This window comes from Pistacia vera, unplaced genomic scaffold (genome assembly GCF_008641045.1).
Source record: "Pistacia vera cultivar Batoury unplaced genomic scaffold, PisVer_v2 Contig401, whole genome shotgun sequence".
NCBI classification, from domain to species: domain Eukaryota; kingdom Viridiplantae; phylum Streptophyta; class Magnoliopsida; order Sapindales; family Anacardiaceae; genus Pistacia; species Pistacia vera.
The window spans coordinates 718756-732926 of NW_022196226.1; the positions used below are offsets into that span (position 1 = coordinate 718756).

Below are 14171 nucleotides of genomic sequence, written 5' to 3' on the forward strand. Positions count from 1 at the left end.
TTAGTATCGTTTTACACAGCGGTAGCCGGTAGGGACCACTAGTAAAATTGTAAAAAAGGAAGCCGTGACCCGTGATTCGTTGGTTATTACCAGAGAATTCAGAGTTGATTTTACCAAAATTCTTTTAACTACCGTCGCTTTCACTTTCTCATTCTACATCATTACTCCCACTCACTTTTTTACTGTTTCATATCACAATAAATTTCTACCATCTTACTCACGAGTAACTTTACATGTCATCTTTACCGTACGATGATACCACTGATTACCTTCATTAACAATCAACGTTTCCGATCTAAGTTACAGATACTCATTACTGACATTATACAATTGCTTATTAAAATATTATAAACACAACGCTTGAACAACATTCTCAACTCACATGCACACACCGGATATCACTCCATCATACAGTGCCATACATTGTAACCGGGAGTAGCAGGTGGACATCGCTCACACATCCGCAGAACAGGCACCGGCATAACCGGTTACCCGGCCGTTAAGGTAACGGCAGAGTAGAGGACGACGTGGATAGATGATCCACCGTTGATATTTCAACACAGCCAAACATGACATCATCAACGGTGCGTCCTCATCCTCAACGCTGGCTAAAATGTAAAATAACTAAAAAAAAAAATGCTTATAAAAAACTGCCATTAATGGCCGAATAAAGAAGATTACTTAAGAAGTCAATTCATGAAAAGTTAAATAAAGAAACTTGGGCANCAGAGTAAAGTTGGCAAAGAAAAAATCCTTTTGGTTTGAGCCATTGCCTGATGTGAAACAGAAAAAGAAAGACAAGGCCGGGAATGAATTTTACTATTCTTTGGAGCCATTCAAGCACATTGTTAAGAGAAGGAATCTGAGTTGTGATAAAGAGCTTGGATTGTGCTGGTCTGGTAACAGACCTATCATCAAATTTGATTTCTCAGTTGTGTATTCACCAAGGTTGGAACTACACAACATTAGCTTTTGAGAGGTAAGTTGATTTATCACAAAAGATTTTAGGCCACAATACACATATTGTAACATGTCAGGCAATGTGCAGGATGATTAGGAAAAGCAAAGAATCCATGCCGCCAATAATTTATACTTGAAGAGGCCGTACCAAATGTATTCTTTGATTAAAATTTAGTACTTGACATTAATTTTGAGAATTTGCGCATGTGTTTCTATGGCTAAATGATGAATTTTCAAACTCTTCTATTCTGTGTAACAAAACTTAATTGTGGGTATAATCCAAAATTTTTATAATAAAAATAAGGTAAAAGGCACACTGTCTGAGGTTCGATTCTCCATATAAGTATTCGTAATTTAATTGGAAACTGTGGTCGTAGTTTGTTACGTTAGTCTCTCCCAACGATTAATTGAGATACGTGTGACCTTACTCAATTAAGGTTAAAGAAAAAATAACGTAAAAGTGATAAATATTAACATAGAACCACTAGAGTCTTAAAACCCGTCCCATACGGCCTAAACAAGTGTTTATTTGGAAAAATATTTCTCAACTATCTTATTGAAAAATTAAAGCCTATCAGTCATAATATTCTATACGAGTGATGCTATGGGTACTAACGGATGGGTACTAATCTGTGTACTAACTAAAGTATAGTACCCGTACTATGCGTATAGTACCCGTACTATGCTTTAGTTAGTACATCTGTTAGCACCCAAAGTATTATTCTATACTAATATAGTATAATTCTAATAACAAATGCCAAAATAATTAGTAAAACAAACGTTCAAAGGGTATAAAATAGCAGCATAGAACCGCTAACAAGCGTCGAGAGTCTTAAAACCCGCCCCATAAACTTTCGCTTGTATTGTCATGGATATAAAATAGCAGCTGCTAAGCCTACTATACACGAGATTAGAGAAGGAATTATGGAAAGCAATGCTAAAAGCGGATCATCAGCTTCCTCAGGAGATCCGAACCCGTGCCCCATCTGTCTCGGACCCATGGTTCAAGACTCCTATCTTGATAAATGCTACCGTATGTTCACTCTAACTCTTTGTTTTTGACATTTTCATGAGTTGGGTTTCTCCAAAACATTAAATTAAGAAAGCCCTTTATGTCGAAAGGTTATGTAACAGGTGTGACAGAAGGCCTAACAAGTTCATGCAATTAGTGCTGTGGAAGCTAAACAGATCATATTCGTGGCGATAGTCTAAAGCTTGTCACTTCACAGGAATTTTGAAGATCACAGGGTTAAAAAATCTTGATGAGCTAGCCGCAAGGTTGCGCAGGTTCTTCATATTAGCCGTATGGTATGGAATGGGATTTTTGTAATGTTAACAATAAACAGTGCGACCTTTGCATATTTACTCTAAAAACTGGTGCCTTTCAATATAATTCATCTGACTTGGGGCCTTTTAATAGTATTCTTATGAGCTGGGGAGCTTCCATCTGTTCTAAAATTAAACAAAGAACTCCACAGACAGCCAAAACGCCATTTTGAAATTATTTTGGAACCCAGCTAACGGTGCCATCCCCGAGTTGCTATACATCAAGCAGAGAGAAAAGAGTCCACAGAGTCACAGACCAGAACACATATAACCTCCCTTGTATCCATACTGCACTCGAATATTTCTGCCATCCAGTAACTGAAATGAATATCCACTACCCTTATTTATTTGAAAATAAACTGGCACTTAACAATGCTTCATTAATCTCAAACATTCCATGCCGCCCATTTCTTTAATAGCCCCATGGACAGCGAAATGGCTTTTGCAGATCATTATTGGACTTCACGATATGACCCCCAAGAGCCTGACTCACAGGCTGCGCGGAGTTATGACTAAAAGTTTGATTAGAGTACTACCTGAGGAGGAAAATTCAGTTTCCTGCAAATTTCTTCTTCACCTTCTAAAGTTAGGATTGATGATGAAAATTAATGGTGAATTATTGGATAAGCTTGAAAGAAGAATAGCTTCCATGTTGAAGTAATGTTGTCTGCCAGATATCTTGGTTAAAAATTATAGAGAAAATGAAACTATATATGATGTAATTATGTTTCTTTTGTTTTAAGAAATCCCGCTCCAAGAATATTAGTTGTGGGTAGATTAATGGATGGCTATCTTACTCTAATTGCTAGGTACAACAATCTTACAGCTAAAAATTTCCAGTTACTTGCAGAAGCATTGCCAAAAAGTGCTAGACATTACGACGATAACCTCTACCAAGCCATTGACATGTATCTGAAGGTATGCAAGTTATTTGTAGTCTGTTCTTGTACTTCTAGATCTTTAACAAATGTCAGGAATAGGTGAATAACTTGCATAGTTAATTTTCATGTTATTTGTAATTCTCGACCAATTTCGGCACATCCTAACCTAATAGAAGAAGAAAGGTCAAGTGTATGCAAAGCTATAGAATATCATAAATTATCACAAGAAGTGCGTCAACACATGATGAAAAATGTCTGGTTGCCATTGAAATTGAGAATGCAACTTATCCTTCTTGAACAAGTGAACATGACAAGGTCAATGACAGCTGCAGGATCAAATTACCAGCGAACAAATACTCCGGCCATTATTAGAGTAAGTAAAGGGTTAGAGAAGGGATGTTCTTTAACATCCCAGAAGGAGAAATGATGAAAAAAGAGGTTGACTATGAAAATGAAACTCAATCAGTTGCACATGTGAAAGATGCAGCTTCAGAATCAAGCAAAGAGATGTCGTTGGTCAGAAGATAAACAATTTCTTGTTTACCATCATAACTATAGCCATTTATGTCAATCATATCATGTTGAATTCCTGTTAAAGCAGTTTGGTATTAGAAAGAAAATCCAAGTGATAATCCTCGATTTTATTGCGAAAAAACATTTAGTTTTAGTCCATAACTGCAGTTACAGTTAAAGTTATAACCAGTCCAATTATCAGAATGGAGATCAAATATGAAAAAAAATAAAGATGACAATCCTCAATCTGATTCTACTTAGCATAATTTTTGAAGCTCTAGAATCAGAAACTGACATTAACACAATCTATGCAACTGGCCTAACCTATAACACCTGAATAAATTGAAAGAGGGATGAGCACGGAAGTAACAACGCATCAGAAACATCTGGTTTTATCAATCTTTAAACATTTCCCTAATTCTCTTGACAGGTTAGATCCAAGAAAAAATTACCAAAATTTCATTTTCATTTAGGTAACAGCTATGAGCTAACCATAACTTTATTGTCATGTATATAATAATAAATATCATTGTTGGATTAGTGCAAACTATACATGTACTTATGGTAATCACAGAACAATTAATTTGCATAGAAGGCAAAACATTAAAAAAGGAAATATCCAGTAAAGGAAATGGTGAGGAGATTTCACATATTAAACCAGGTTTTGCATAAGTACATATCATAAACTTATTCTCTTTACATAATGCAAAAACCATTGAGAAATGAAGATATGATTGAAAAAGGAACAGGGTTCTTACAGTTGTGACAGAAGCTAACAAGTCATGGCCATTCAGGTTGAAGCTTACACAGATCATATTCGTTGGATAGCTAAAAGATTCACCTTCACAGGAATTTGAAGATCAATGTTAAAAAATCTTGATGAAGCTAGCCGCAAGGTTTTGGACGCGTGGATTCCTATTGAAATACACATCATTGACACTGATTTCAAGAAATTACAGAGTAAAGTTGGCAAAGAAAAAAAAATCCTTTTGGTTGAGCCATTGCCTGATGTGAAAAAAGAAAAAGAAGACAAGGCCGGGAATGAATTTACTATTTTTGGAGCCATTCAAGCACATTGTTAAGAGAAGGAATCTGAGTTGTGATAAAGAGCTTGGATTGTGCTGGTCTGGTAACAGACTATCATCAAATTTGATTTCTCAGTTGTGTATTCACCAAGGTGGAACCACACAACATTAGCTTTGAGAGGTAAGTTGATTTATCACAAAAGATTTTAGGCCACATACCATATTGTAACATGTCAGGCAATGTGCAGGATGATTAGGAAAAGCAAAGAATCCATGCCGCCAATAATTTATACTTGAAGAGGCCGTACCAATGTATTCTTTGATTAAAATTTAGTACTTGACATAATTTTGAGAATTTGCGCATGTGTTTCTATGCTAAATGATGAATTTTCAAACTCTTCTTTCTGTGTAACAAAACTTAATTGTGGGTATAATCCAAAATTTTATAATAAAAATAAGGTAAAAGGCACACTGTCTGAGGTTCGATTCTCATATAAGTATTCGTAATTTAATTGGAAAATGTGGTCGTAGTTTGTTACGTTAGTCTCTCCCAACGATTAATGAGATAGTGGACCTACCAATTAAGGTAAAGAAAAAAAACGTAAAAGTGATAAATATTAACATAGAACCACTAGAGTTTAAAACCCGTCCCATACGGCCTAAACAAGTGTTTATTGGAAAAATTTCTCAACTATTCTATGAAAAATAAGCCTATCAGTCATATATATCTATACGGTGAGCTATGGGTAAACGGGAGATGGGTACAATCTGTGTGTACTAACTAAAGTATAGACCGTACTATGAGTATACCCGTATAGCTTTAGTTAGACATTGTTAGAACCCAAGTATTATCTATACTAATATAGTATAATTCTAATAACAAATGCCAAAATAATTAGTAAAACAAACGTTCAAAGGGTATAAAATAGCAGCAATAACCGCTAACAAAGCGTCGAGAGTCTTAAAACCCGCCCATAAACTTTCGCTTGTATGTCATGGATATAAATAGCAGCTGCTAAGCCTACATACACGAGATTAGAGAAGGAATTATGGAAAGCAATGCTAAAAGCGGATCATCAGCTTCCTCAGGAGATCCGAACCCCGTGCCCCATCTGTCTCGGACCCTGGTTCAAGACCCTATCTTGATAAAATGCTACCGTATGTTCACTCTAATCTTTGTTTTGACATTTTCATGAGTTGGGTTTCCAAACATAAATTAAGAAAGCCCTTTATGTCGAAACAGTGGAAGATATCGCTATGTATTCATAAATTGTTTATTGGTAAAGTGAAGATTTTATATGAATCGAAGAGAAATTAATTGCGGCAAAATGAACTTAACGCTAAGGATTAGATTTTTAATTTGTGATATTTCTTGTTTTCGAACGTACTGGAATTGTGCTCGCAATCGACATTGTTGTACTTTGCGTTATTTAATTGTTATTTATTTATTATATTTTTGGGGGATTACATCTGTGAAGTAAGTGTGATTTCAAATTTTTATTTTGAAAAATATTCTGCCTGCATGCGCATTTAGTTACAAGTTAGAATATATGATTGAGAAGAAAGTGGAATTTATGGTTTTGATCATTCGTGAAGGCTTTGGATTTGCATGCTGTGGTGCAGATAAGTTTTGTTATAACTGTATTGTGCAATGGACTAAAGTGGTTGCTAGCAAGCATTCGGAGCCTGCTTTCTTCAGTAAAGTGTCCTTATGCAAGGTTAGTGTGTTTAGCATTGCTAATGTGATTTTCTAGTTAGGTGGACTGGAAGCATGACAAGATGTAATGTGAAAAGTGTTACTGATTATGCTATGTTTATACCAAGATGCAGACTGAGAACTTTTCAATCATCTATGGATACGATGGAACTCATTTTCAAAGGCATTTATTGGTCAAAACTGGGGATAGGTAATTCTTTCTTCAAAATTTTTTTACATGATCATTAGATGTCTTTTTCACTCTTTTACTTTTGCTAATTGCAGGTTTATCTTTTCAAAAGCCCATAAGTTAGACTGCAATGCTATTACACAGAATCAGGTCTTAAGCAGCGTTTCTGATTCTTTGACTTCAAATCTGCTGTCATTTTGCTTTTATCTTCTGACAAATCAATGGTATCCGTATATGTTTTTCAGTCAATTATGTGTTCAACAGGTATCTTAAATGACATATTCAATGTTTTCGGTACTGGAAGTCTGGTAAGTATCTTCAGTCAAATCAGTGGCTGCATGGTTGGTTGAGAAGGGAAATCAAGCTCTGATGCAGGTATGATTTCATCAGTCTATTGGTCCTTGCAATTTCTTGCCCTTAGTTACTTAGAGCATGGGTTGGACATCCAATTAAAAGTTAAATTCTCTTTAGCCCTAGAGCAAATCCATGAAACTAAAAGGAGATTCCCTAATAGCAATACAAATATTGGTTATATAGCTTTTACTTGAACATCCTTCTATGTACTAAAGCATTGTTTATAATCATGGAACCTATATCTGCAAATATATTTCCATTTTGAGGGAGTTGTCCCAATAATGGAAGAGGAGAGATTATTTTGGCTGTCATAAATTTTCTTTTCTTGAAGCTCATTCGCTTGGCAATTATGTACCTTTTTCTCATTTACCTTTAGAAGAAGCCCTACGTTCTTTTCCGAATTGGAGGAAAACGGTTTGACAATATTTATTGTCTGAATTGCTTTCTGGAACATAAGCTGCTTGCTTTTCTTGTTGAATTCAGATTATGAACCTACTTCATAGGGATAGCAAGATTACTGGACAATTTTGATCTGTTTTGTCGTGAGGATAAAGGATAATTGACTAGATTTTTGGAGAACATATTGAAAAGTTCCTGTTGTTGACCGTAAATTTTTAGCATTTTGGAGCTGCATCTAATAGCATTGGCATAATTCTGTCTTTAATTTGTTTTTCACCAGAACAGACAGATTTTTAGTCTTCTGTGTCTCTTTTGGACTATGAACCAAAACTTTTGGTATTGGCAAGTTTAGGACCACCTGTATTATGGATATTGTCTATAATTGTGCTGTTTACAGGAGTTGGCCATGCATTTACCTCTTCCAAACTTGTTATATGTTATATCACTAGTAAAATTCCTCTACATTTTGTTGACTATTGAAGAATGGTTTGCTTGTTTTTTTATAGGAGCAAGATGTTGAAATTGTTGTGCATCACATAATTGGTGTGGTTGATTCATTTTTGAGGAGGTAATATTCAGTTTTGCTTGCATCGTAAATATATGGAAATTGATTTGAACTTTCAATCAATTGAAACTCCGTGTTTGTTTTCAGTTTTTTGGTTATGTATGATGAAACTTGTAATTTAACTTACCTAAATTTGCTGTGAGTTCCAGAAACGAGCATATGCGACGAGTAGAAAAACCTGAAGCAAAACAGGAAGACTTCAAGGCTCTAGTCTCTGATGCGGCAAGGCCTTTTCTAATGGCAAGAACAGATCGATTTGTGAACGAGATGGAACTTTTTCTTGCTTCTGGGTTGAACATTGAAGCCTATGATGCAGTCTACATGCAACGGTTGGGTTGGAACACTCCCAGAGTAACTATCGAGTCCACGGAAAGGGAATCTAGTGGGCAGGCCCCTGTAATAGTCCCATACTTGTATATCTTCGATGAGGATTCGGATGGAAATGATTGAATGTTTTCTTGCTATTTCTGGAGTTTGTATTGACTTCCATTATTATGAGTTGATACTTTGTTGCCAGTTCTTGATATTTAAAAAATAATATTATTAAAATATTTTAATTAACTTTTAAATACAATAAAATTTTATATTTAAAACTATATTATATTGAATGATAATAAATATTTTTGTTTATAGTATTAAAATAACTAGTTATTGGATCAGGATATTGTGATTTAATTTTTGACATTCCTTGTGAACCGTTCACAAGGAGTGTAAAAAAAATTTAAAATAATTAATATTATGTTCTATAATTAATTACTATATAAATATCACAATTATTAATATAAATAATTTGAATTCTGCAAATTGCACGGGCTTCAGAAAATTTTCAAAGGAACAGGAACATCAATTTTTAGTCAAATAAATAGGGTTCTTTATGATATTAGTCAAATGAACACGGATCTTTCTGATAGTAGTCAACTGATCAGGGTTCCTCGGTTGTAAGTGAAATGAACAGGGGACTTTCCGATATTATTATTCAAATGATCAAAGACTTTCTGCCGCCGTCCAATGGCGAGTAGCCACAAAGTCACCACATGTCTTGCGGTCCATGCATGCTTGTTGGCTGAAAGAAGTTTTACTAGCGGGATGTCTACCTCTACAACGACTTAGCTGTTTATGATAACATCAAGGATAAAGCCGAGCTAACCATATACTGTGAGAACAATGGCAGTGGAAGTAATGGCGAGAGACACAGATTATGGAGCTTTCGTCGAAAAATTTATTCTCCAGCCAGTCCCTTCACCTCATCCACTTCCCTTAAGTGGCCTTACTTTTGAAATTAAAGACATGTAAGTAAATACCTCTCTGTTCTCAATTCAATGAATTCCATTGGGGTCTGATCTTCTGATCATGTCAGTAAGATAGGCAGGAACATGAGTATTTGAAGTATCTTTGTTGTAAGTTCATAGGATCGTTTCAGCTTATGTGTTTCGCTCCGTCTTGCTTAAGTTGATGTGAGACAATGAGAGTGTTGAATTGTTTAAGAACTTAAGCTCTTTAGTTTCATTTGTGTTCCTCTCACAGTTCGTGCTTTACAATAGATAGGACTAATTCCATACTGATGTATTGATCTTGGCTGTTTTTTTTTTTTTTTTTCTTTTAAATTGTATTGGATTATTATTATTATTATTATTTTGAAATTTGTATGCAGATTTGATGTGGAAGGATATGTAACTGGATTTGGACATCCTGAATGGGCAAGGACTCATTCGGCAGCCACGTCAACGGCTCCGGCTGTTTTGGCTGTCTTGAGGGGAGGTGCCACTTGTATTGGTAAAACTGTCATGGATGAAATGGCATGCAGGTTGGAGTTCTTTTAACCAATGTATTGGTTTTAGTTAGTTATTCTTTGTGTTACTCTTTTGAAATAGTAGGAAACAAGTTCACTATTTGTCAATTCATAATCAATTGATGATTTGAGACTCCTCCTATAGGTAATTCATCTTTGAATGTTAATTTGCTAATTACTGATGAAACAATGAATAATCGTATGGCAGTATAAATGGAGAAAATATACATTATGGAACACCCACAAATCCGTGTGCACCTGACCGGATACCTGGAGGATCTTCTAGTGGATCAGCTGTTGCAGTAGGTGCAAAGCTTGTAGATTTTTCCTTGGGTCAGTATTTCTGTCTTATAGGTCCTTATGTTTCTCGGCTTGTCCATATCAGTTTTTAAGTGAAAAACTTCTCTCGGCTACAGGCACTGACACTGGAGGAAGTGTAAGAGTACCTGCATCATATTGTGGAATTTATGGGTTTCGGACTTCAATTGGTGCTGTTTCTACTGCTGGAGTAATTCCTATGTCACAGTTTTTTGATACTGTAGGTAAGGAATTGGTATCTGAGCAACCTACTTTGAGAGCATTGTGTATAACATCTTTAAAAATGCATTTTGAAATTGCTTCTGTAGTAAGGAAGCTTTATGTTTAATTTAAATAATAATACCAGTTTGCTTTACCAAATGGACCAACTGGTTATTATCTGTTAATGAGTGAAGCCTTTAAGCTGTCGTTTTAGTTTTAATACATCTTGCATTTCTGCTCATTGATCTCCAAGCAATCTAACGGTTGAAGACTTACTGCTGGTCAACCATATAAAAGCTAAAGTCTTTCCTCATTCTCAACAGTCTCTTTCGATCGATATCTGCTAGGGTTCTTTGTATAGTACTTTGCTCTTGTGTAAATTAGTGGTTGATCCACCCATCAAAGTTGTCTTTCTTTGTGGTGTAGAGAATCAGGGTTAGAATTTTCATTAAGGTTATAGATTTATGGGTATAGAAGTGAAGTTGGTGTGATTCTTGTTAGTAAGGGCTTGAAGGGAAGATTGGGTGGTGTGTTGTAATCTTTGGTGACAATAATAATAGTGCAGCGAGCCTCCATATTTTGGAGTTTAACGTGGACGTAGCTTGTTCAATCTTGAACAAGTGAATCACAGTAAAAAGATTGTCTGCTGTTCCTTTTCTGTATTTGATCTGTGTTTGATTGTGTTGAATCTTGATTAGAATAAGATTGACTCAGGTTTACAACATTATCTAAAATATTGTGATTTCTCTTCTTCCACAAATTTTGTTTTGTCCATGGCATGGATAATTTATAGTTGTTCTAGAAAACTTAATAAATTTCTATCAGTTTTTAATTTGGTGACTCATTCTTTTGACACCAAATTTTCATCTAGGATGGTTTGCTAGGGATCCTATAATCTTGAAGCAAGTTGGTCATGTTCTGCTGGAGTCATCTGATACGCCTCATGTCAGACCTAGTCAGGTGATTGTCGCTGAAGATTGCGTACGACTTTCAAGCATTCCAAGTGGTCGGACAACTCAAGTTCTTCTTAAAGCAGTGGAGAAACTGTTTGGGGGTAGGCATATTTACCATATGGCTCTGTTACTAGTCATGTTCTACTGGACCTTTCGAATTTATTGAAGGTGTGGTAGTGATAAGATTTCCATTAACTTGTTTGATTAGGCTGTTATATCTGATGATGAAATTAGTAACTAATTACTTCTGAGCACGATATAGATTTTATAAAATTGTTTTCCTTTAGGTGAGATACCACTTAATGTGTTTGGTGATGCAGGTCATATTATTAAGAATGTAATTCTTGGGGACTATGTCAAGGACAAAGTTCCAAGTTTGAAGAATTTCATAAGTGAAGGAAATAATGATCAAGAGACTATACCATCCTTGGCAGCCCTTTCAAGAGCCATGAGGTTGCTACAAAGGTGCAGACTGTCAAAATAATTTTGTAGAATTCTTAAGTGATTCACATGACCTGTAGTACCTTTTGATTAATCTTTGGCTGAATTTTATTACTATTTGAAGCATAGGTATGAAGTCAAGAAGAACCATGGTGACTGGGTGACTACAGTCAAACCTGAATTTGGTCCAGGAATACATGAAGAGGTATGGGAAGCAATGAGAACATCATCAGATAACATTGATGCCTGTCAATCTATGAGGACGGAATTACGTGCTGCTCTTACTGCTCTTCTTGGGGTACTTTTCTCTCTCTCAATGCAGCACAAGTCAAATATTCTCTGTTGTTCAAAGCTTGATTAATCCCATACTTATATTAGCCTGGCATTAAATCTCATAATAGTTTTTAATAGGTATTCTGGTAGATAAACTGTACTTAAAACAAAGATTATGAACCTTTTAACTAAAAGAATATTTCTTTCAATATGATATAATGTATTCGCATGTTAGGTTACAGAGATATTATTGGGTATTCATATAAGCGTCTAATCCGCTTACTAAATGCAGCAAGACACTCATATAATATACCATTATAAACCGAAGAATACAGTTTTCATTGAAGATCATAAGTTCTGCTGTGAAGTATTTTCCTCAGTTGTGTTAGATGCTTTCTGTATGCATTCTCTTAAATTCAGGTATAGATCAACATGATTACACTGGCATAATATTCATTTAGCCTTTACGTTGTCATTGTGAAAACCATTTCATTTTGAACTTAAGGATTTGTTGTAAAAAAGTATGTACATCTTGCTGCAAGAACAGAATGGGGTGTGTCTCATGTCAATAAATTTTGCAGCCACCATTTCTCTCACATAATTTTACCTTATCCAATTTAAAAATTACTCATCTGAATTATATTCTATCAGGATAGCGGTATCTTTGTTTACCCTACAGTTCAAGGTCCTCCACCGAAACTAAAAATGGATGCAGCTGCCTTTGAAGTTGATATAGCCAAGGCTTTTCGCTTGCTTGCTATAGCTGGAGTATCTGGCTTCTGTCAGGTTCTTTCTCTCACATTCTAATTTGGTTTCTACAAGACCATTTAATTTTCTACTTTTCTAATGTCTTTTCTGGGAATTGGTTTTATTTACAGGTGAGCATCCCACTAGGTATGTATGATAATCTTCCTGTGTCAGTTTCCTTGGTGGCGAAACATGGTTCAGATGGATTCTTGCTCAACCTTGTCAGTACTCTTCATGACACCCTCAAAGAAGAGATCCAAGTTGCCGAAAGAACAAGTTACTAAACTAAATAGGCTGTTTCCAATAATTTTCTGTAAGTTTCTTATCATTCTTAAAGATGAAAAATCGGCATAGAGTCTATTCTATTTCACTTTTTCTCTTCATAACACCTTCTTTTTAAACATCTCTTTCTGCAGGTGCCATGGAGGCTTGTATACAAAAATAAAAATGCAGAATGTTGAAATGTATTTGTTAAGGGGCCAGTATTCTCTTCATTTCCTACAAAAATTCAGGGAATACATAGATATATGTTTCCTCTATGAGAAAAATAGTTGGAAATTCAAGATCTTAAGACCATTTGTCCCTGTTCAGCTGTTCTTAATGTAAATAGATATGTCAAATATGGAGGAAGATATCCGCTATATGTATTGATTACGAAGATCTATAATGATATATTCTTAGTTAATATCGTTCTACAAAAGGACTCTGCTCTCTCTGATTGCCTTCATATTAGCCGTATGGTATGGAATGGGATTTTTGTAATGTTAACAATAAACAGTGCGACCTTTGCATATTTAGTGTAAAAACTGGTGCCTTTCAATATAATCCAACTGACTTGGGGCCTTTTGATAGTATTCTTATGAACTGGGGAGCTTCCGATATTGTCCTTATGAAATGGGACCTTTAGTATATCCGTAAGAAATCGGGACTTTTCTGATATTATCCTTAAAACATGGTGTCTTTCTGAAAGTATCCTCATGGACTAGGACCTTTTGTTCTGACTCTGACCTTTCGGATATTATCCGTTCGACCATTGATCGATCTTTCTGATATTATCTGTTCGGACTGTGAGCTTTCTAATAATAATTTATCCTTATCGACTGGAACAGGGGTGAGGACCGGAACCTTTCTGATATCAGTTTCATTTTACAAAAGATTTTTTTGCTTCAGCGTTTTTGGTAACATTACGATAAAGCAGAGCCAGCCATACACAGTTAGAAGTTAGAACAATAGCAGTGGAAGAAATGGCGAGAGAGACAGATTATGGAGCCTTCATGGACAAATTTATTCTCCAGCCAACCCCGTCTCCTCATCAACTACCTTTAAGTGGCCTCACTTTTGCGGTTAAAGACATGTAAGTCTCTCTATTATTGTAAATTCAATGAATTAGTTGGATTTTTCTCATCATATCACTTTTTTTTTTTTTTTTTTAATGATAAGAACATGAGTATTTGAAGTATATTTCGTGTTTTCACATGTGGCTTTAAGTTGATTTGATCATTTCGGCTTATGTGTTACATTCCATTTTGCTTAAGTTGAT

The 14171-nt window shown here is 35.3% G+C and overlaps 1 protein-coding gene and 1 pseudogene across 1 annotated transcript; both read left to right on the forward strand.

Moving 5' to 3' along the window:
* The first annotated feature begins 6529 nt into the window (after positions 1-6529).
* LOC116141968 lies at positions 6530-8432 on the forward strand (annotated as a pseudogene).
* A 619-nt stretch (positions 8433-9051) lies between these two features.
* Positions 9052-13467, forward strand: LOC116141957 (amidase 1-like). Its single transcript, XM_031427432.1, has 10 exons — positions 9052-9198; positions 9561-9713; positions 9907-10031; positions 10115-10240; positions 11089-11271; positions 11491-11635; positions 11741-11909; positions 12536-12670; positions 12763-12944; positions 13048-13467. Exons 1-9 carry the CDS (start codon positions 9074-9076, stop codon positions 12913-12915), a joined length of 1314 nt encoding a protein of 437 aa, XP_031283292.1. The 5' UTR covers positions 9052-9073; the 3' UTR covers positions 12916-12944; positions 13048-13467.
* Positions 13468-14171: the final 704 nt, after the last annotated feature.